Source organism: Achroia grisella, unplaced genomic scaffold (assembly GCF_030625045.1).
Source record: "Achroia grisella isolate CSIRO2021 unplaced genomic scaffold, CSIRO_AGI_Agris_v1 utg544, whole genome shotgun sequence".
Taxonomy (NCBI): Eukaryota; Metazoa; Arthropoda; class Insecta; order Lepidoptera; family Pyralidae; genus Achroia; species Achroia grisella.
The window spans coordinates 849,469-874,991 of record NW_026712929.1 but is presented as its reverse complement, the minus strand read 5'-3'; the positions used below and the strand labels follow the sequence as shown (position 1 = coordinate 874,991).

Sequence of the window (25,523 nt, the reverse complement as noted above, 5' to 3'; positions counted from 1 at the left end):
TAAGCAAAAGATATAACATACATGAATAACGACAATTATGAAAAAAATAAAAAAAAATGAAATCAAAGAACCAAAGGTACTCACAGAAGTCAACGGGCATGATGTGCGTTAATAGCATTCTAAAGTAAGGAATGTTACCTGGTAGTGTCTCTGTGCTATGACTGCTGATATATTAGGTGAATTTGGCGGAGTAGTACCACCTTTAATTTCTTCTAATGTCTTCAATTGAGTTTGGGTAACGTCAACTTTTGCCTCTGATTTTTGGGCAAAGCTCACAGATTTCTTGCTATTACAACTACTGCCGTTAGATTCTATGGACCTCAGATTCTCCTCTTGCGAACGTTTCATTTGAAGGAATTTGGCCACTTGACTTCTTACCTTTTGTACCTGATTTTGATCCCATTCATCCACGTTTTGACATTGAACTCCGCTTTGCTTCAAGAACTCTTCTAATTGTTGTAAATCGGCACTGCTGATTAATGCACTAGGTGGCGGAAATTCGGTGTATTCTAGTTTTTTTGTTCTTGGCTTTGGTAATGGAGGTGTATGAGGCCTATTGAATTTTAATTCATTAGATTTTCCACTTTCTAGGCTGCTTTCAGTACCAACACCTTCATCTTGATAATATTCATTATAATCAGCATCTTTTTCAGCTGCATCTAAAAATTGTTGGGACAATCTCTTGGCTGCTATATCGTTATTCTTTCTATAATCAATATTTTGATTTTGTAAATAGTAAGGTTCTTGAAGTGATCTTCGTTTCGATTTATGTTCTGTTACTGCAGTCATACAAACAACAGGATCTTGTGCAAAGTCATCTATTTCAAACATACTATAACGCTTTGCATGCGAATTTGATTTACGTGTTTTATCCATTGATTTTCGTAATATACTTTTTGGTAGCGGAGGTCTTGCTGGTGGCACTTCGCCTTGTTTTACAGTTCTATTCTGATCTGCTAAGGAAAGTGATCGTTTAGGAATAGCAGGGTGAATTCTTTGGCCGTCATTGTTAACACAGCTGGCTTCGGAGCTTGTTGCGCTATCATATCGATATACAAATAACGGATTAAAGTTCCCTGCAGGCGCTGGGCTGTTCTGAGCAGAGGAGTCTGTTAACATTGTAGATGAGCCTCGATATCCTGAAGATGGCTGAGTCGCTGTACTAGAACTCGAAGATATAGCTGTATTATTTCCAGTCAAATTATGACAATCACAGCTCATCGGTCTGTTCTTAGATCTAGAAGACGGCGACGCGTTACAATATTTATTACATTTTGATAAAGTTTCTCTTTCCTTCATATGTTGCATTACTTCAGGCAGCTCTGATAACATTTGTTTACATTCTACAGGTAATAAGAAATTAAGGGAATCCCAGTCTTTAATATGTCCGACACCTTTCTTTTTTAATAACTCAACGTCATTGCAGGAAAATGGCCTCTTATTTTTATTTTGCAATTTGTTTCTCTTATTGTCGCTACGTTTTGGCGACAAATTTACATGAACAGGATTGAGATATATATTTGGTCTTCCGTTTAAAAAGCTAATGTCTGGCAATGTATAACTGGGATATAAAACAAATACGGGTTTTTCGTAGTCTCCTTCTTTTAGTTTTTCTAGAAACGATGGTTCAACTACTTTAAGTAATTCACGGTCATGTGATACTTTAGAAATTTGCATACAAGATGTTTGCATACTTTTATCAATTGTAGTAGTTTCAAAATGCGTAGATGTAGATTTATTATCACAAGGTTCCCGCTGCAATAATTTATTCATTCTTGTGATCTGTGTACCATCTGACTCAGAACAACTTGAAATACTAACACTAGTAGCCGAAGATTGTGAAGAATATGACTTGCGATGACTTCTTAATTTAGACGGACTATTTGTGATGTTAATATTTGTTCTCTTTACATGTGGCTTATTTACAGTAGCATATAAGTTTATATCGCTATCACTTAGTTTAGCCCCATCCGTTGTTTCTTCTTCCTCGATCAAAACATCATCGTATACTCTATTTGTATAAGGATGGATTTCCTCATACACAACGGATGTAATTTCTTCAACATTAGTCGGCAATTCCGCTTGGGGTCGCTCAGTTGTTTTAAAATCTATAGTTTTTTGTTCTCCCATTGAATCTCCACTTTCACTAGAGGGCCAACATTCTGATCGATCTAATTGATCCATACTGACGATACCATCATTGCTCATGCTTTTTTGTTTCATGAACAATTTTACTAAACTGAATTGTTGTTTTGGTTGACTTTTATCAGATGAACTTTGATTATCTGTAGAAGATGTACTCATTGGCTCTGAGTGTTGGCTTCCGTGCGAAGAACGATTTTGTGATACATCGTAAACTTTCATGCACATCGAATTACCTGTTAATCTTTGGTTGGTTGTAAATGAATCAATCTGAAAATAAAGTTACAAAGACTAATAAGTACACATAAGTATTGTAATAAAGTTGATTTCATATAAAAATTACAGTTTTGACTATTAAAAAAATATTTTAATACTTACCGTTGAGTTGCTTAAAGCAGCAGAATTAATGGAACTGTTCATTAATTTTCTCCTATAAAGATTTGGCAAACTTTGGCTTTTAATAACAGAATTACTCATTTCATTTGTAGCATCAGTCGTTTCATTAGAGTCTTCATTATTATTTCCAGATGGATGTCTAAAATTTGAATTAATTTTATTTGCGATATTGTACAAATATAATACATATAAAAATATTTATATTTGAGTAACTTACCTTCTTAAAGGAGATTGACTGTTTTGTTTTTTAAGCTTACTCCAAGTAGTTAATCCTAAATCGCTTCTAGCCATAGACGTAGTTAGTTTATTAGTTATTTTTTTACATCTTTCTAATAATTCTAAATTCCTGCGCGTTCTTTCATCATTATCTAAAACTACATTCTCGTCTTCCTTCAATTTGTCTGAAAACGATGAAAAACATTTATAACTTATCGCAAATGACTAATTAACGTCCTAATAAAGATGAATCAGTATGGCAAGTTTGTACTTGTAATCATAAGACGAATAAACGTTACGTCACTGTCGTTGATATCATTTACTTATGGTTACTTTCCATTCTAGTTCAGAATATAAATAGTAATTTATATTAAAAAAAAACTTTTCATGTAAAACATTTACAATTCTATAATTGTACGCATTTTCTTATGTGTAGATATAGTTATATAAAAAAGGATCTCTTTTTAAAGAAAATAAAAGTAACAAGACTTTTGAACAATAATCTTCTATATCTAGATCTAGTGAAATAAAAATGAACTACCATGTTTTTGATTGACGGTTGGTTCAATACATTCGCTGTCCTCGGAATAAGTGGTGAGGCTGCCCTCGAAAGCGATGGTATAGTTGTCCTTATTTGCCTGACATGTTAGGATGAGTTCCTGTTCTGTAGGTAATTCGCAGTCGAGGCTGTCCACGCTGAAATGAACGCCGTGTGCACCCTCCTTTACAGGCGAGAACAACAACTCTGACTTGCATATTGACATCGTGTTGATCGAACCAACGGACTCTTCTCCCTGATTGAAATAAAATACAGAATTACATACGTAACAGATAAATTCTTATGCACTTATAGTACATTGTGTAGGTACATTGTAATCCATATGTACTTAATATTATTGAGTAGTTGTAATGTGTTTACTCGTTTAGTAACGAGTTGCTCATTAATTATATTGTGTATTTAAAAGCTTATTTTAATTAAATATAACAATAGAAAACCATTTACATGAATTTTGTGAGAAACATGGGTCGTCGTATACCTACATTTTCCTACTTTAATAGCGTTACATAGTGCACGTTCTCGCTATGGTTCTAAGAAGATTTCGAAACGTATGTTCGGATATAAACATTTACGTTTAGTTGTAATTCTGGACGCGGATGTAAGGCGTTTCTAAATTAAGGAGTTGCAGTCCGCTTGCAGCTAACCAACACATACTTTGGATAGCTATATCTGTTTATACTTTTTGTAATCTATTGAAGATTTCGATAATGCATTATTTGATATCAGATTATAAAAGATTAGCATTGTTATATACGAATATTTCTGTCATATGTTTATCGCTGTTAATATGTAGAACCTATTAAATTTATTTATCTATCTGTAATTCTATGAAATTTAATAAGGAATTTTGTTTTCAAAGTAATGATTCAATAATTAAATTGTGTGTATGTACAAAATAACAATATGGCGGCGCAACATGAATGTTATCATTAATTCAAGTAATTCCTTTTCCTGCTACAAATGAGGTCACTGATGAAGCTGTGTATACTGCAAATAATTTCTACAAATGAAACCAATACGTACTAGTTGAAACATCACGAATTTACTAGTTATTTTACTATTATTCTACTAATGAGGGTAGGCATCCATTTTTACTTTAATCTAAGAACTATACCTTCATAGTAGTAGGTATTATTTGAAGTCTATAATGCATTTAATAAATACATATTCTCTGTATTAGGATTTCTTATCCATTTTATATTTACAGGGAATTAGTAAGACAAATTATCTATTGCAAATCTTGTGAGATCTTGTGTAGTTTGTCTAAATACGCAGTTAACTATGAAAATAGTCATAATATCTATGTACTTCTTAAGACAATTCTTGTTAAGCCATTCGTGTTTATATTACAAAAGCAAAATATATATTATGGGTAATAATAGAAATAGATAACGTATAAGTAAGAAAAATATTGTTTTTAGATAATTAATTATTGACGTATTATACACTATTACTATCACTTACTGAATAATATCCATTATAAGAATCCCAATCATAGTCGGTCACGCCCATTTTTAGAAATTTATCAGTCTACTGTCTTTAACACACACCACACTATTCAATCATTCAGCAACTTTTAACGAGTTGTCCAATTCATTATGATTGTCCTTATATTTTATAAAGTCAACAGTTCACACAGGGTCCAAGTAAATGCCCTATCTTACGCAAACACAGTTATCAATAAGGTCCCTCAAAGAGTCACTAGTATTGAAATATGTGATTGACTTCATCGCAAGTATAACGTAGAACACTCCCAAGAGCCCTGGACGCGACTGGTGCTGCCCGTATTAATTTTAATATTAGCCACTGCATGTGTTGCTCAAACTTTAATTCACAGTTAAGCAAATAAACATCGACTTAACTAACCCACGTGCTCACTGTGCTAAATTCAGAACACGACTGATAAAGTTCATTTGTGTTTAAAATGCTTGCAAAGGGCAGCGAACATGCATGTAGTCAATTAGCATGTAAAAGTTATTAAGGGCTGTCTAATTATTCGTTGATTGTTGTAACACTTTCAAGGTTAGTATCACTGGCACTTTTAAAGCATTTAGGAGCATTGTAAGTAAACATCGCAAACTCTTGTGAATTGTGAAACGATGCAAATAACTGAATACTATATTTGTGTTGAGTTTAATTTGTTCATATGAGTTATAATTTATAGGTTTGGAGTTCTGATTGATTTTGTGTAAATTTAAATTATTGACAATGTGTAAATTGAACGTAGTAGAAAAATTGGTAGTAAAACAACTGGATTATATTTTAGTAGGCTTGTACAGTTTGAGAACATCTGACTGAGAGGAGAGACTTCATTGGTAACGCACACATGGCGGCGGCATGTGCACGAGCACACATACTGACAATTAAATATAGCGCACTCATACAGACGTATCTAGGAGGGAATGACTGTATGACCGGCGGAATAACGAGCATGGTTAAACTGATTGACGCAATTCAGTGTGAACGTTACACACACTTGGACAATGCTCTTATTTTACTACTGCTACATCCCGTGGGACGAATGTGCTGGGGGCGCTCTGTAGCAAGATTAGTTCTGAATACGAAAGAGCTCTTTGGCTTCCGAGTGTCTTACTGTGTCCAAGGTCACTGTACTTACATAAAAATAAGAATGCTTATTAAATGGCGTGACGATAAGAAGTTTTTAATCATAAAAAAGCTATAATTTATTCTAATTGATTAGATTACGTATTATAAGTGCATCTATATGATTAGATATTATTATAGGTCTTATTTATAATATATTATCTAATATGAGAACACTTGCCATTTTTTTTGCCAACAAGGAATAAAATTTAGTGTAATCATTTTGAAAAATGTATTTTTCTTAGTTTGGTATGTTTCAATTTAGAATATATATTCCATTATAGAAATGTAAACTATCTTGACAATATTTGTTATGATAGTTTACTAAAAATTTTAAGACAGCTTATTAGTTGTCTTTATTATTTTGTACGTTTCAGGGTATTTCAATTCCGCAAAGAAAATTATGGAGTGTTCGAAAACTAATGTCGCTAAATGCAAAATTACCGGAGATCAATTGCATCAGGTATAAGAAAACCATTTTACCCTAGTTTTAACTGATAGTAATTTTAACTAAGCGCTCAATGAGGTAGAAGAAGCTAAGAACTGGCCTCGAAATAACTAACTTGACAACAATTCCAAAAATCTAGGGAGGTTCTAGAATGATAAATGTATAAATTGAAGCTATTGCGATTGAGATAGACAACGTCAGTGTAAAGTTTGCAGAGTATCACATAAAAGACAGTGCTAATAAAAATATGGGGTGAATAATGGAACAGCTATGATAATGATTATTTAAAATGAAATTAGCGAGTTGAACACTGAACATCAACGCGGGCGAACCTGGAGACTACTGTTGAAACTGATACTGCTCTCGAACTGAAACTTTTCCATCAGAGAACTCGAGATGCTGGCGAACATCTCGCCACGCGGGTTGGTCTGCAATACATCATGTGGAAAAATAAATAAACCACGCACCAGGTTAGGTTCTATGTATGAACTGAAAAATAATATATTTAGGTATAATAAATAAATGACGATGATTACGAAAATATGTCGGCTATGAATAAAGAGGAAGGAAACGATTTCTTGTTTGTTTGTAATGCATAAATACAAAATTTTTAACATTTTTTCATCTAGATACATAGCATTATGAGGAAATAACATATCTTGAGAAAGCATTCAAATCATTCACTTTTATATATATAAAAGTGAGTGATTCGATTCTTTGTTAGTTTTTACTGTATAAACACAAAAAATAGTCGATTACAAAAAACACCTGAATATAGCTGATTTATAGATCAAGTGGACAGCGATGCGGGATACATGTAAATGTTAACAATATTTGACATAATTTTCGTAATTAGGATAGCACCTAGTTAAAATCATTAATAAATTATAATGTGATGATTGCCTAATATTTAGTTATTTCGGAATACAGTTGTTGAAACACGCCTTAACAAGCATTGTAATCATTAAAAAACAAACAATGTATCTTATTCCACAGATTATGCAAAAATATGAGTACAGAATTAAATGCATAGTTATTCTTGCCCCACATAATCTATGCCACAGCCCTACGATTACGGTATATAGGAATTTGATAAGGATGTGACAAGTGCGTTTATATTGAGCGTGGTTATCATCGTTATCACAGTTTTTTTATATTTTACATCATAATCACTGTAATCGTTGCGTTCCGTTGCTATGATTGCGTTCATAGGATAAAATAATTCGTTTATATGTATATGAAATTTAATTCTAAACTGTTAAAGTAGAATAATAAATATCTAAATATAAAATTTAAACATCTGAATTTCCTTACATGCTTACACATACAGAAGAAACGGGTGATTAAAAACACAAAACATTTTTTGGATTTATTCATTGACTAAGAAGATTATTAAGTGTTATAATAAAATTATAACGAAGATTACTGAAAAGAACTCCGAAATATGATTTTCAACACCGTCATTAGTTATTAGATTTCAGATGGTACTGTATTACAAAGGAGAATGGAGGCACATATCTTTGATTGGTCTTTTGTGACTGATGATGGTGATTTAGCCATAGATTGGTCGGAAAGGTTTGTTAATGTAAGATTTAACATTTTTTACATATAAATAAATGCAAAATCGTTATGACAAAAAACATCTATAAGTACTTGTATTTGTGTTTCATATAATAACATATGGAGCAATTAGGATGAATGTTTAAAAATAATACGTTGTTAAAATACTACATGTAGACTAAAGAAAGTTGAGAAAAATATCAAAGAAAGAAGTGAAAGGATTATTTTTGGAAATATTTTTAATGTGTAACCTACTATTTTGTTTTAAATAACAGATACAGTCGTATATTTGCTTTTATTATTGTCGTCGTTTATCACCAATAGATGGCGTCTACTAACATACACGAGTACAAAGTACAAGAGTATAATTAGTATTTACCTACACAATATAAAAACTGTTACATACTGTAACAATAATATATAATATTTTTATATACTAAACAAATAATGGGAATAGGACGTGTGCCTAATTGATATTATTTAAATCTTTGTTGTTCATATTCCTTAGGTAAAAAGTAACTATAATATTGTTAATACTGGAAGATTGAAATGATTTTCGCAACTTCCAGATAGATGCCTTTCGGTTTAATGAGATCATACAGTAATTATACTCATAAATAAATAATAATATAGTCTTGTTATTTACCAACATACCTGTAATGATACATATATAAAGCAAATTTCTTTGCAGGTATGTCAGTAAATACATGTGATATCATATCTTATATGAATAGAGAAAAAGCTAACACAATAACATTAGAGTTTTCAAGTACGGATACTAAATAACTAAATATTGTGAAAATCAATTGCAAATTTCCAAAAATACTTTTGCACAATATCGTATGGTTATCTATACTATCATTATTTCAAATGTATGAACTTTAAACTATGTTTACAGAACAAAAACGGCCCTAAAACTACAGAGCAATGAACACTACGTTTTTTAAAAGTTATAAATACGTAGGTATTATTTAGTGCCGTTATTGTATTAACAGTAAATTTAAATTTAGAATATATCAGTTTGATTTTTGCTTTATATGCCATTATACGTTCATATATATTTTTATAATTTACGAACCAATCAAAACGTTCATTTTAATAATAGACGTGGGCAGGTACAATATACTCCTGGTATTATTAAACTTATTAATCTTTCAGCACCGCACCATTGTTAACACACTGAAATCTATACATATAAATAAAATTGCAGTGTCTGTTTGTATTATTGAAATAACCGTTTTTTACGAAATGCACATGAATATAAATATACACCAAATAAAATATAGTACATACACCAAATTAACATGTTTTACAATTTTTGTCTGTCTGTCTGTCTGTTCCGGCTAATCTCTGAAATGGCTGGACCGATTTTGACGGGACTTTTTTTTGGCAGGTAGATGTAATAAGGAGTAACTTAGGCTACTTTTATTTTAGAAAAATAAAGTAAATAAATACAGTATATATATTATAAATAAAATAAGGAGTAACTTAGGCTACTTTTATTTTAGAAAAATAAAGTAAATTCGACGCGGACGAAGTCGCGGGAACAGCTAGTACTGAATATAATGAAAAACATTCCATCACAATAATCGTTCAGTTTCAGACAAAAGGAAATTTTCTGCTATTAAGTCATGTCACACGAACAATATAAAACAGTACAATATCAGAGGACTTTCCTGTTACACACACTTTGATTGTTTTACGAACTATTTGCCGATGTTTTCTTTACAGACTACAAACTGGGGTTTTTCAAGAAGTAGTAGAATGTACTTTAACGTTTCTTTGCTTGCCTTTACCTTAGCCTTAGGCAACGCGCACGTGTCAATTTACCATCGGATGGACCGTATGCTTCATTATCATAGATTGATATAAAAATATACTTTAAAGAAATTAGTAGACTTATTTATATATTTGTGTGTAAGTAACGAATGGTTCACGATTTTTAGTATCATTAACACGTTGGTTAATTATATAATATAATAACGTGCCACAATTAATAATTATATTATTAATGATGGCAAGTTATTATATTATACTGGTCAAATACTAATAATCTTCCTACTAGAATATATCTATACTTAGCGACAAATCGATTTTCCGTATACTGACGTAAAATGTAAATAAATATAATAGGTTCTGGCATACTGTTACTAGCAGTTTTTAAACATTTGCACTAACAGTGGTCATGAGCTGACTGCAGTAACAGTATATAAATGGCGGTAGGTGCTAGCATTTTTTTCTACTACCGTCACTAGATTGTTCAGCGCACTCATGGTATCCCTACACTTATTATAACTGGATTTCACGCAGATTATAATTATAAAGTAGGTTGAAGTTAGGATATTTTTAACTTCAATCACCTCCCGTACTACTTATTACCGTATACACAGTAAAATACTGAAGGCTTAAAGCAGTTGTTGTTTTAAAACAGCTGATGTCACAGAAGAACTCGAGCTGCGAGTTGGCTTGATTAACAGACGTAAGAGCGCTGTCAGTAAAGAAATAGGAATATAAATAGAACTTTTACTTAGTATTGTTAATATCTAATTACGTTGATTGAGTGTCCGGTATTTGGTTAATTAAAAAATATAATATAACACTTCATTATAAAATACAACAATAATTTTTTTTTTCTAAAACTGCCACCTGAGATGTTGATTTTTGCAGGCCACAACAATGTCTTCGTTTCAACAGAATGGAATTATGTCCCATAGTTATTTTTACAAGTTTTTTACACATATAATATTCAACATTTCCTTTTTTGAAGCAGTGAGAGATTTCTTGAGCATTTATCGGTAATTGGAATCTAACTTCAACAAAACAAATTCCAAAGACGATTGATTACTTAAACGGAATCATACAAAGAGTATATTTCTCTTTGTATGATTCTGTTAGATATAATATAATATATAATATATATACATGTAATATAATAGTCTCCAATAAGTAGTTTCATAGTTATTTTAAACAAATATATTATTAACCTTAAATAGGTTAGTCATAAAGACCAAGCAGTTATAACTCATGAAATTAAACCATTTTCACCGAAAAACAAAGTTGAAATTTGAAAATAAATGTTGTTCTTTATGAAGGCAAAAATTTATTTTCAAATTACTACTTACAGTTGTTGATACAATTCACTGTACACAAATATAAATGCGTTAACTAGCCAAGTCCCTATGCAAACACTCCATACCATAAAGAATATAGTAATAGTCGACAATCAACACAGCGCCATCTAATCATTTAGAGCTTGAGTTACTGATACTGAACAATGTATAAATACTTAAATGCATTTTTTGTTAATAAATATAGAAAACAACCAGCCCAATACAGACAATCATACTAATTTTCGTGAATTCCAGGAATATAAATGTTTCGTGAATAGAAACGTTTGCACTATACGAGATATCGAACCCGCGAGCATCAGAAACTAAGGTGGTGTGATATGGTTAGTTTCATAAACTCTATAGCTGACCTTGTTTTGACGCTTTACGACTAACCCTGTAAAATACAAATAATAATAATATTTTAAACATAAAACATACAATTTAAGTAAATATAGGCATTCGATATTATTAATCGTCTATTGGTTGGTGGTAATACTACATACGGGTAATTATTTCGAGACTGTTGTCAGTTTTGTTCACTGTCATTTAATAATTATAAAACACAACTACGAGCTATAATAACCGATAATGCTAATTATATAATTTTTAATGATTCTTTTTATGTAACAGAAATGCAAAACAATCGACGGCCTATCTTATGACAATGCACATCTGACGGCCTATTAGAGGGTGATTGCGATGAGAAGTGGCAACTATTGCCTCATACATGAACAACATCATTGCTATCCCATAGTCACGCGATGCGTGGTGTGGTGCCCCCCATTTTTGCCATTCCAGAAGACTTGAGACCTTATGCTTGTGTACCCTATATTTTCACAGATATACCTACACGTGAATTCGATAAAGGATGGTAATTACCATTACCGAATTATCTTGAAGAATTGTGATTTGTAACATCGCTTTTGTACATTTCCATTCGTATTTTTAAACATTTTATATTTTACCTAGGTAGATTTTATTTGTATAAAGTCTACCTAGGTAGACTTTATACAAATGTTTTTATCTAGAACTTACGCAATTCTAACGCTAAGCCGCTTGTTTAGTAAAATGCGTTTAGGTTGATGGGAAATTATGTTTAGATAAGCCAAGGAATTTACACAGTACGGAGGCATGATTCTTTGTATTTCAGAATAACAAGGAGCACAAAGCACAGACATCACGGGTGTCACATGATAACGTGATGTCTGTAGTGCTCTTCCTGGATGTAGGCGACGGTTACAAACTACGAACAGGCAAGCCATCAATTAGGATGCCATCCTAGTTATCTAAACTAATCAGAACGTCGACACTCACATCGTGCGCCCTTTCATCGATTATGGCGTCGTGTGGCAAGTTGGCGGTCATGAGCAGGGCGTGTATATCTTCGGTTTTGAAGCTTTCCATGTCGGCTTCGGCGAGGTTCGCGTCCAGATCCCGGGCGATGTCGTTATACCGGGACGTGAACTCGAAGCGGGCGGCGAGGTCGCTTATACCCTTATAGGAGGCGGACACCGAGGACAGCACTGACGTGTGGTGACACGAACTGTCTCGAAAAATCGGGCTGAAACGCGAATAATAAAAAAAGCATTAGTATTGACATAAAAATAATTTTATATCCTAAACTTAAGGCAAGCCACGAAATATAAATTATACTGTTTTGTTATCCCAGATAGGATACATAGAGTCATTGTGAAATGCAACACTTAACAGGCCATGTTTCTAACGTGGTAGGAAATGAGCCTGTCGCCATCTCAGATCGTCATCGGTCATTAAGATATATATAATGACACAAAAAAAGTGTTCTTGGTGTTAATTAGGTTTGAAATAGACTAGATCACGACGTAGGTAGTTATAATCAATTAAAATAACAGAGATTCTTCTAAAATATTGCTTTACAAATAAAATTTTACGCAGCATTTGTTCTGAAAGAGAAGTGTACATAAGGATATATCGTTGGTATTCTATTTACTTGGATGACCGGTTCTACCTACCTACGCTGTAACCGTAATCTATCTTTACCCAGCCAGGTTTCCTGGCTGGGTAAAGATAGATAAATAAGTAGGAGGCATAAAATTTCCTTATCCCAACACGGCATCATAAAATATTAATTTTATTCATTGTGCACAATCGTGTCTGCGTTACTCATTCGTGTGTTATGCTCTTCCGTTTTGTATTGTAGTTATCGGAAGTACAGATTAGACAATGCCTAGCTGAGCATTCACAGATCACGACATACCAGTATATAAATTATAAAGCCAGGTTTGTCGATATCGTCATGAATTTAACTTGTTTTATTACTAGATGACCTGGCAAATGTTGTTCTCGAATGTAAATTATTTCTACTTAAGTAGATTTCTGGTTTCCACTTTCATCTAGGTGTTTAAAATTAGCATAGAACTTTTTATCAGGTTTACCTTTATTTTATTGTTTATATATTACATGTCGTGCATTATATATATTTTAATAAAAAATTTCATATAAATCGGTCAAGCTGTTTCGGATGTGTTCCTTAAAGAAACACTGTGACAAGTTTTTTATATATTAGAAGAACATTACATAAATATCTGAAAAATCGTAATTATGCTCGCATTAGGTCTTTATGTATACAGGCGGCGAATATCACACTTATCATCAGGTGGACAAACAGTTTGTTTGTAATTCCAATTGTATAGTTGTGTAGTAATATCCGTGAGTTCTTCTACGGGAATTAAGTGCCATCTGCACTCGACCCCTATCGACATCAGCATTTAAGTAGTCCGAAAAAAACTAATAAGAAAATAAAGTGTACTCACTTATAATCGAGAAACCACAAGTAACCGGAGTTGTCGCAGTGCGCGTCGAGGTCATCGTGAGCCGAATGCTGGCTCCCTGCAAGGCTGGTGTTGCTGTTGCAGTCCTCGTCCGTGCCCGCGACGCCGGGGCTCGCCGCCTTCAGCCCCAGCCGTGGCGGTGGCCCTGGAATGCAGACAAGGTTTCTGTTAAATTTACCTTATGCCTTACTTATATTTGTGTAATTCAATTTTTTTTTATCTATTCCTTTCTTTCAGCTACGACACATTACACACATACGTAATATACATAGCTTTATAAAGATGTAATATTTTATTATTTTAAGAAATCAATCAACATTTATTAAATTTCAATTTAAAAACAAAAACATAGATGTCCGTAATTACCCATAGCCCTTGAGGTAAATACGTGTTATGTGTCGACTTTAGTCGATGTCGTGTACTGATGGATCAATATCAGTACCTAATTGTGAATGTTAATATTTCTTTATTTGAAAGCTAGCTTTATCAAAATTTAATAAAAGTAAATGATACGGTTCTTATGTTTCGTAAAAATATTATTCACAAATGTATTTTATAATAAGTACCTAAATAACTCGGTTTCGGTTCAGGTTGTAACCTAGTTAACGATTTATTTTATTAGATGCATTATTACGTTTATCGTATTTGTTATTAATACAATTACGAATAGGTACCTACTATTGACAAGGTTTATTACAATAGTGGGCGTTAACCTAACAGACTAAAGATTATACCAGACAGGTCTCCACAAACCATCCACAAACGTGGGCGAATATTTACTTTTATTCTACTAGCAACTCGTCTCGGGTTCGAATGGGTGCAAGATTATTGTAAGTCTCAATTTTCAATAAACGAAGCAATTTCTAAATTCTATTAAGTATTTTTTAAGTTTATCTATTACCAAAACTTACTTCTGTATTAGCTTAGAAGAGTATTTTATTCGATAATGTGCTATTTTTTAAATATATAATAGAAAATGAAAATTCGTAGTGGTATATCAACTAGGAATAGTTTTCAAACAGTGCTGTTAAATACTTTTTGAACAACCCTATAGTGGCACATTAGGCTGTCGAGACCGAGGTATTGAAAGGCTAAAATGTAGTCGTAAGTACTGTTTATCCTGCAGCGCATGCGTGGGTGGGCGAGCTCGATGGACAACATGCCTTTTAGGGAATGTTGACGTGCATCCAGAAAGCAGTTGGGCACAATGAACACTGTAATACATCCAGTACTATACATATCTGGAATGGGGGTAAATGCTACATGTAGCAGTCGGTATAAAACAGTAATAAAAATCAGTAACTACGAGTGGAAGGCACAATATTTTTATACTTTTGATTGTTCTCGGTGCTCTAGTGCTCTAACACAACGCTACTATGGATAGTCGCGGGTTCAAACCTAGAATACTAGATTTCTATTTATTTATGAGTACGTCTATTTGTATTGTCCGTGTGTAATCTGCATATTACATATACATACGTATACATAAGTATATAGGAATTAATATTTAATTAGATTTGCCACTAGCTTATAAACATATACTAGGTAAACATATATACATGTATTGAGAGCAGCTTATTTAAGACTAGATGGCGTGGCGATTGTTCTAAGAGTTGTTATTTATATTTATCTTTACTATAAAAAAATGTGTCTAATACACGGTCGACAGCATTGAGGTCAATAATCGTCATGGTATGGTATACAAATATGCATTAATATTGGTATACATTGTATCGCCGGTACTTTAATGTTTTATTGTAATTATGCTACCTACGTTGATAATTACAATAATATATTGAAGTACCGGCGATACAATATATACCTATCAATATCTAATATGACGTTGTAAAGGCTGCGGAGAATCCTGAGTGGGGCCGGTTAGGAGCTTAACGTGATGCACGCTGACTCACCGTGCATCGCCACTAAATGACTGACTCTATAAACGTTTTTGTTCCCGTGTGACATAATTTATACATAAATTTTAAATTGAACATAGCTTCCTATTATACTAATATATTATATTAATGGTCACTAATCGAATGGTTTACCTACCTGCCCTAACCGTGTACGATGGTGTACCCGCCTTTTTTTATGTGGAGAAAATTCTTCATTCGGGTCTGAATGAGGAATTTTCTCCAGGGTAAACAGACGTGTGAAACTCTTACTCAAGAAAAGGTATTCCTGCGTAACGCCCAAGCTATAGCCACGGCGCGGTAGCAACTCCATGTTGTGCTGTGCTAACCGTATACCCTGGCGGGGTACCAATGGATGATAATAGAATAAACGTGGTCTGATTATTCAGCTTATAATAGCGAATTAACAATGATCGTTTCAAGGGGATCTCGTGGAGGTTGACCTAACGGGATACATCGCTAGCAAAGAGGCCCCAACAGTCCCAATTACACAAATAAGCTAAGTACTACTACTAGTATGTATTTCTGTGATTTTATGATTAATACATTTTCGTTCTTTCATGATAAGTAATGATAATACTATACATTCAAATTCAATTGAAACTAAACAATACAAATCACATTAAAACCATGTTCAGAAATACATATACGTAGTGGGTGTATACAGGCGGACTTGTTGCACTATATAAATTCTAGAAGTGTCTATTAATAAATTTTGTGGACATTCGATTTTATTAATTTGTATATCATTTGTGTGACATCTGTATGGTTTACCTATTGAGTCAGACAATATGAAACATCACATGATATAATTTTATTAAAGATTTTTTATATTTTATAGCATTTCATAATAACATGAGGCGATGCTGACTAGTGGGCGATGTTCTCAATTTACAAACACGGATAGAAATCATTTTAGCGTTGCATTGAATTGGAATTTTAGATTCGAGACAACACTTGCATGGCTGATTCGTAGTAGTTTAGAAAATATCTTACAACACTTTCTAATTTTGGATAGTTTCTTTTATCCTCTATTCTTCTATCTTCCTTCATATAAAAATACATGTACATAGGTGGAAGATCCTAAAATTACTTGAAAATAATCTAATAGATAATTAAATGACAATGAAATAAAAATATGATGATGAGGTAGCTACACAAGAATAGGAACTGTGATTGATAAGTTAAAAAAAATATACTTAGTAAGTACTTACTTACTCAAATTTGTATTTTGAAATAGATTTTTGTAAGTACATTACCGAAAATTACTTCAATAAATTGTAATCAAGAACATATAAGTACCTACAAGAATGTTTACGTAACTAGCCTGCCATTCACACTAACATTAGTCTATTTAGTAAATGGAGTAAACTGAATCATTACATTAAATTTCACGGAAAAGGTTAGTGAAAGTTTTCAAAAGATTCTCTGTTGTTTTGATAACACTACTCTTCTAATCAATGGCGCGAAGCCAAAGCCGTTTAGTGAAATAATGTCGCTTCCTATTTTATAAGTCTATTCAGAGATATATTTATTAATGTCACAAAAAAACGCAAATCCTGTAAATACGGTTAATACATTCATTAACCGTGTTTACAGGGTCTTATGAGTTTTATTATCTAAAGAAATGCTATTTGTGTCCTCGCTCAGTTCGTGCGTTCTATTTCTTATTCTCAAGGGAAGTGTCATTTTTCAAAAGGATTTAAGTCACTAGTGCATATCGAGATAATCCTTTGACTAATTATTATAGCGGATGTTATTGTACAAGTCTGTATAAATTTACCAGTCACATTAAAACTCTGATTTTACGGTTTCATCCTAGTTGATATTTAAATTTAAATTTTATTATTTTTATAACCATAAAATCTACTGTATCTACTTTATTAGATAAACCAAAAATATAATTGTAAGATTAGAAAGCTTTGCTGACTCGGTTCAACAGTTTTGCGCGCACGTGATCTAATAATAATTTGGGACGTTGCTAGTTAAGTAGATTATATACAGTTTGTAAAAACACAAGACTTCTCAAATTTCCTGGATTAAAATAATTACTCATCTACCATGGACTTAGTTTGGAAAAGTACCAGTGCTTTGCATAGAAAATTCTGAGTCCGCGCCTGTCTGAGTCTGAGTCTGACACACCGACTGTGTGTTTGTTTTTTACTGTACTTACAACACGTAATAATAATAATAATAGTAATCACACAATCAAAGTTTGAACAGACGATAATTTATTAAATATAGTATCGTAATACAATAGATTAATGACTCTACGCAAGTATCATATACAGTAGGCACGTCATATACGAGGACAGACGTGAGTAGGTAGTTAAACGTGAAAATCATTAGTTACAAGAGGTAAACATTAAAGAGAAACGCGAGGACTCTAGTCTAAAGAAGGCATACAAACTATTATATGTAAGCAACCTTTCACCTCGCCGTAGGCCCAGGACATTCCAAACATGGTGCGCCGGCGCCTCGGACCACCGACGCGACTGAGAAACGCTAATCGAACAAATACTATGTTCTTAGAATTTATGTGGGCACTGTGTTTCATACCGGGAATAGATAGTATTCACGATATGATATGCAATTTGTATTATTGCTGATAAATTTCTATGTAACTGTTATTAACACGATACTTGTGCGGATAAATTAATATCTCCTTAAAAAGCTACTACTTCGATACAATAGATGTCTACCTATGAGGTTATTAAAGAAATTTATCTACCTACTTATTTTATTAGTTACTGACTGTTTTATTAGGAATTCGACCATACTGAATTCGTTATCTGTATTCTTTCTTTCATTCTTCTATTAATTCTTTCTTAGTGAATGATGGATCACAATGTAATACGAATATGGTCCAAACAAGTTTTTAAATGTAGCCGTTTAAGTTATATATTTACAGATTCTTTAGTCGGTCTCAACAAATCAATTAATATTTTTAGACTAAACTATTTATTCGTGTTTATCTCACAGTAATTAAATCTATTTTAAATTTATGAATCCCTACACAATCTATACTTCCAAACAAGATAGCAAAATTACTTTAAATGTCATCCTGCTAAATTAAAACTTAAGTGGGACGTCATGATTATGATTTGTGATAATATGAATGAACGCATCTCAGCGTCTAATTGCATTATTTTTATGTACGTAAATTATTGAAAATAACCTATTAAAACAGAAGTTTAAATTTATCCCCAATATTAAATCTTATATAGGGGATAAATTTAAAGTTACAATGTGACTCAGAGGAAAAACGAATAGCGTAATGTAAGAGACGACAATAAAAGAAAACTCGTAAGGCGCCAGATAATTTCACCGCTCGTGCTCAAGACGAGAGTTTGGCGCGAACAAAAAAAAACTTAACGCAAATAGGCTCTCTCCGCGGCCGACTGCATGACCAATTCTCTAATTTTATAACCTGTTAGTGAGTAAACAGCGAGTACTTTATTTTAAATAGAGCATACTATAAGTAACACAGTTTACTTTAGCTTGGTAGCTACCAATGGGTACTCAAACATTACTACTAGTTACCAGCCAACTAGGTACAAATGAGTATTTAACATCGAACTTTTTATGATATTATACATTATATATAACTTTTTTATATATAATGTATAATATCTTTTATCGAGATATGATTCTTTCTTACCTATCTTGAATTATTTTGAAGCAGTTTCAAGCGATGTATTGTGAGGAAGAAAATAGAATCTACATAAGCACATATACATTTATAAAATATTCACATAGATTACAAAACAATATTATTACTTAATTAATTATCATATTCTACACATGTTTTTCTTTAAATTGAGTGGAACATTTAATCAGATTTTACAGTAATAGTATTTTGAATAATTCAGATGTAAAAAAATAAGCACATGAGCTGCTTGTTTCTGGAATTGCAAAAGAAAGTACTGTTTCTGAAAGTAACATAACTGCGTTAACAACAAGTATAAGTTATATATGCAGCCAATATTAAAGGCGAATTGAAAATATAATTTTGTAACTAAACAATATATTATGACATGGTGAAGGTTTCTAATATTGACTAAGGAACGATTTATTAGTGCCATTCGGTGAAATTGGAATGAATGAATTCTTACACACAAGTGTGGGTACTCCTACATTTATTGCACAATGATTTGACAACGATTTATTATATTTGTATTGTAATATAATACAATAACAATTAGTTGTGTGGAGCCTTCCTACGCATTGTCAGAACAACGACCGTCTGAGGTCGCGTACAGACCTTGGGTAACTGCGACCATTTTTATATGTCAATTTAAATCTACCTGTAGACATAAATTCGTGTAGTCAGCAATTACAATAATTTGTATTTATGAGTGAAATTTTTACTTATTGGCAAAACTGAAACAAAAAGCTATTTTTTCATAATAACCGCAATATTTTAAAAGTAGAAATCTAGTAAACGCGGTATTTTCATTTGAGCTCCTTATTGCTTAAAAACAATTTTCTTATGAGATTTTTTCCTAAAGAATTAAAATTTTTGTCTCTAAAATTTCTATACCTATCTACTCTGTGATACTAATGTCTGAAAATATAGAAACTAGTTATACATTACTCGGTTTCGATAATGTAAGTTTAAGTAATGAAAGGTAATTTTTAAATGCACATTTTGCAAAGTTTACTCGCAACATGTGTATTTACATTTAATGCCAGTGTTAATTTCGTAATTTAAAATTTATTTGGAAACATCATATTATCTATAAATAAATAAATAATTTAGTAATAACTATAATAATAATGATTTCCGTATCTGCATATTAGATAATATTGTTATGTATTCGTATTGTTATATGTATGTCTTAGGGCTACGTGGGTGGGCATCGACATATCCGACTCTTTAGAATGACACACCGATAGACAAAAAGCGGATGACTAATTGAGCTTATCTGCAGTAAACCTCATTGCCACTCACATCAATCTAACGACCGGCGACTGGCAATTGAGCACTATAGCAAATGGAAGACTTCCTTCAGGTACAATTTATAGGAATGCAAATCGTAGATAGTTGTAAACGTAGATGTATGTAACAAATTTGTGTTATTAAAACTGACGCGAGTGATTCGATCTAGCAAAGTATAGTAAAAAACAACAGTAGGTATATGAAATCTACAATATTAAGAATTAACCTACCACTTTATATAAAACTTTACCTAATATAACTCTATATTCACACAGCAGTACCGTGCTGTGTGAATTGTCCAGGGTTATTATATTATATGATTGTACTAGCCATACATACCTACCAAAAAATCATTGATAATTAATAAACATATACTGTCGAAGTTCTTATGTTTAAAAATATTTATAAAAGTTTTAAATACATAAAAAAAACACATTAGGCATCGTTCGGGAATGCGGAGCAACACATTTTTTGGCAGACGGCACTAAAGTGGCTTTCATTTAATAACAAATTTTAGGTTATTATTCTTTCAATATTTATTAATATAATAGTAGTATCGTTCCAATTAGTAAGTGTTAATTAGTAAGTATATGTACTGCCGATAACTTTTAAAGAGGTAAACGACAAACAGGATAAAATAAAATTTAAAGCCACATTTTATTCGTAACGTTTCATTACGTTATTCAATGCATTAGGGAAATAGATCCATTACTTGGGACCGATGCATCAATTACATGGGCTAATGCGTGGCACACCTTCGTTAGAATACAAAGAACAGTATTGGATTTGTTTCATTGTGCGTACGTACATCGTGTCCCTAATGACAAAGCAGAATCCATTGTTTCATGTACTTGGAAAGTATAATTGCATTAAATGATGTTACCAGTGCTTTAATAAACGAGTAAATAATATAATAAATTAAAGGTAACCTAATGAAACTGTGTTTTTTGTAAAAAGTCATGAAATCTATCTCTGTTTTTCATATCCAGCAGTTGTAAATGCTGTAATATTAATGCTTATCTGTTGATTTTTACCATAGATTAAAATAATATTTTGATACATGGTTTTTATCCCTAACACTGGCTATCTTTTTAACTGTTTGAATAATCGGAATTATTAACAGAAAAATTACACATCTGAAAATTTAAATACAATATTCTACGACCATTGTACCATTCTAATTATTTACATACATTAAAACAACAAAAACCACATGAAGCGTAGATATCTAATACTATAATGATCTAATGAATGAGACGTCTTGAGGGTTATTACAGGAAAAATGGAGATAATAGAAATATGCGACTAGTACGACAGCGACATAAATTATACTTTTTATATTATAATTATATTATAATTATAAATAATAATAATAAATATATTATTATTATTATTATTATTATAAAAACGCATCAAGGAGTTTGCTACATCAGACATAAGAGGTTAAATTTATTATGTATTTTTTACATATGCAACTAATTTACAATACTGCTGTGCAAGTTAATTATGTTTAATTTATCATGTTATTATTGTCTCACGGTCGTCTCACTTCCTTAATGTAAATCCACCTCTACCACTACTATTGTGTTTTATTCTTTAGGCATTGAAATATTCTCATTATTACCCTATGCACGGGTGATTGCTATCGCAAAATTCACAGAATTAATAAGTACCGAAAAGACTGCAATATGTAGTCACAATGTACAAAGACGTAGGTGGGAACTTACTTTAGTTGACAAGTAGACACATCAGTGGAGACTATGGTAGAGCTATTGTTAATAAAGATAAGTGTGGCTTCAAAAATGTATACATAATAAAAAGTTGACGAATAAATTTCACTTGTAACTATTATTATTTTAAGTAGGCAATCATTTGTTAAAATGTATTCAGATTATTTAAATACAGATTAAATTTAATTAAACTATTATTCTTTGCTGTGGTGAAATATTACCTTATTACTCTGTTCGTGTCAAGTCACTACTTTATAAGAATTAGAATACAATTTTAATTTTTAATTACTATGTATATTAAAACAATAGTTGAATACAAATTATTAAGGTCAATCACATTTTTACATGACCCTACAATTTCCATATTTCATAGTACATAGACATGTAAAGAATTTACTTAATGGCATGTACTACATGACGAATCTTACCCAGAATATAATAATCTCATTGTGAAAAATTAAGATGGAACTGTAAATTAAACAACATTACTCATAAACAAAACCGATGATAATGTTGAACAATTAGCAATGGAACACCATTTGGCATTTTCCACTCTTTTAATAACAGTAATTAATTTACAATATATGAAACAGACGAAATACGAATCAAAGTGTAAATATAGATAGGTATAATGCTTGTGCCTTAGTTAATCCCAGAGGCGGATTTATAACAAAACAACAATACAAGACATACGCCGCGATATCGGTTGCCGTCCTTGACTCGCGAGCTGGCGCCATCGTGCGTCGCGTTTGCGCCGTCGTTCCACCTTCGTATACCGGCTCTCCCCCTCTCTATGATTATATTTAGCATTGCCAACACCAAACAGTAATTTATAGTTTGCAAATCACTGTGAAAAGGGTCCTCGATTGCCTGATTGATGGCTTATTTACTCATAGAGTTGTTTACTTAGCTCGTAACATTATACCGATGGCTTTTAAATGTCTCATAGCTTTGGAACTTCTATAATACTCTAATACTCTGAGTATTAAATGAACTATATTGGGACTTGTATTTTGTGTGTATACATCGTAAATATATAGTGAGTTCGGTAACATAACAAGGCGGTAAGCATGTAAATGCAGAATCTGTGCATGTCAGCAAACAAAAAGTAAGAGATTTCCTGGAATAACCAATACGGCTTGTATTGGTAATTATTAATAACAGTGAGACTTTATAAAATACTCTTCTCGATATGTTTAGTGTTTAATCTGGTTCATAAAGTTATCCTAGATTCTAAAACGATAAGTACCTGAAATGTTATTTCGTATGCCTAGGCATTAAGTTTTCGTAAAACATCGTTAATATTTTTCCATTGATAAAAATGCGTTTGAAATTACATATGTCAACTAAATGAAAACTAATCAGCATAACTTGGTTGCTCAAGTACAGTAACGTATGGTCATCTTGAAATGGTAATTTAAAACAATCCTTTTGGGTAAGTTGTGACTGAACGGTAAAGTCATGTCAATGACCACAATTTAACATGAGGCGCAAATACCGTAATGACTATTTTGTTAGTTATGCTACTCGTAGCGATGCCAGATTAGGACAGACTACTATCTAACCGCAAACGTTACATTACAATAATTACAATGTAACGTTCGTTACATTGTTGCTTAAAGTCTCTTGAAGTAAAATTTATTATTACTTTTCACTGCACATGGATACAAGAGATAGGCTATTTTAGGAGAAGATGTTGGGACACTGCATTTTGATTTTATAAGTAACTAGCTTATGGCCCGCGGCTTCGCTCGCGTTAATATATCTCCTTAGGGGTGGAACTTATCAAAATTCTTTCTTAGGAGATGCCTGCGTCATAGTAGCTTTATGCATGTAAAGTCTCAGCTCGATCGGTTTAAAATTGACAAAGTTTCATCCCTTTGGAGGTAGTATTAATCAAAATCCTTTCTTAGCAAATAGCCTATGTCAAAACATCTACATGCATGCCAAATTTCAGCCCGATCCGTCCAGTGGTTTGGGCTGTGCGTTGTCTATTGACTATGTCAGTCAGTCAGTCACCTTTAAGTTATATATATTTAGATTTTATAAAAATTAATTATCTGGCATTCTTTTGGGAGTTACGAGGATGCACATGATACAATGCAGAGTAAAATTACATTACTATGATCTGGGTTATATGATGTTAAAATAGGTGATCGCAGTTCTTGTATACATTTTCATATGCAGAAAGAGAGAGGAGAGAAAGAGATGACTGATGAAGGCAGGAAAAATAGGATAATATTTAAAAAATGCGCCATTATCTTTTTCATAATAGGTACTCTAAAATCGCTTTAGTTTTATTATATTGTACAAAAACAGTTATGTCCAAATTAAGGACATTCTTTCATTAACAAAGTTAATAACAGCCTTTACGATAATTCTTAACCGAAATACCATTTCCTGAGAGTCAAGGAGAATTCCATTTTATATTTAATTTATAATCTTGCACTGATGTCAAGTACTCAAGATTGTATCACGGCTGTTGCGTGTATAAGACAATGCATTCGGTTGCAACTCTGATAGTTTTTTCACGTCAATATAAATTTTATTATAGTAGTGTTCAAACGATTAATCATATATTGCCAATAAAGACGTTGAATACTGTTTTAGAAAATAATAAAAATATGTATTCATATTTATAGTACACAGTTATTTAATGAATACAATTATATTTGTCAAGCATAAGAGCTGAAATAGTTAGTAAACAAGCGTTAAACTCTTCTAACTATTAGTTAAAACAATACAGTTTTAGAATATTTTCAATATTTGACTTTTACAAAATTCTACTTACTATTTTTTTAATAACAATAAAAATATTAATTTCGATGGTTTTATTTAGGGTTCGAATAATGGACGCATTATTTAATCCAGTCAAAAAAGCATTGATGTAAACTTCCCGATGTGGGAGTTGATTGGAACATATAAATAGAATAGCCGGGCATCTACTCGCCGTGGACAATGGATTCCATAGTCGAGACTCGCGTTCCATATGGATGAACACCTAAAGGGCATATACGATAAAATATCAAAGGCTAACCCGTACACTCTGATTATATAATTGTATAGATATAGTGTATATAAAATTTAAGATTA

The 25,523-nt window shown here is 32.2% G+C and overlaps 1 protein-coding gene across 6 annotated transcripts in view; it reads right to left on the bottom strand.

The window, feature by feature from the left end:
* The window catches only part of LOC131847891 (uncharacterized), a 71,637-nt gene that overhangs the window by 9,185 nt on the left and 36,929 nt on the right, over nt 1-25,523 (bottom strand). For 3 of the 6 annotated variants that reach the window (XM_059197585.1, XM_059197583.1, XM_059197584.1), the window contains 7 exons: nt 13,828-13,990; nt 12,350-12,596; nt 6,698-6,793; nt 3,296-3,548; nt 2,756-2,939; nt 2,521-2,677; nt 139-2,412 (listed from right to left, as the gene is read on the bottom strand). In XM_059197585.1, coding sequence (XP_059053568.1) covers nt 139-2,412; nt 2,521-2,677; nt 2,756-2,939; nt 3,296-3,548; nt 6,698-6,793; nt 12,350-12,596; nt 13,828-13,990 — 3,374 coding nt within the window. Of the gene's footprint in view, nt 1-138; nt 2,413-2,520; nt 2,678-2,755; nt 2,940-3,295; nt 3,549-4,777; nt 5,220-6,697; nt 6,794-12,349; nt 12,597-13,827; nt 13,991-25,523 lie in introns of those variants that run through there. The other 3 variants (XM_059197586.1, XM_059197587.1, XM_059197588.1) reach the window with 3 other exon arrangements.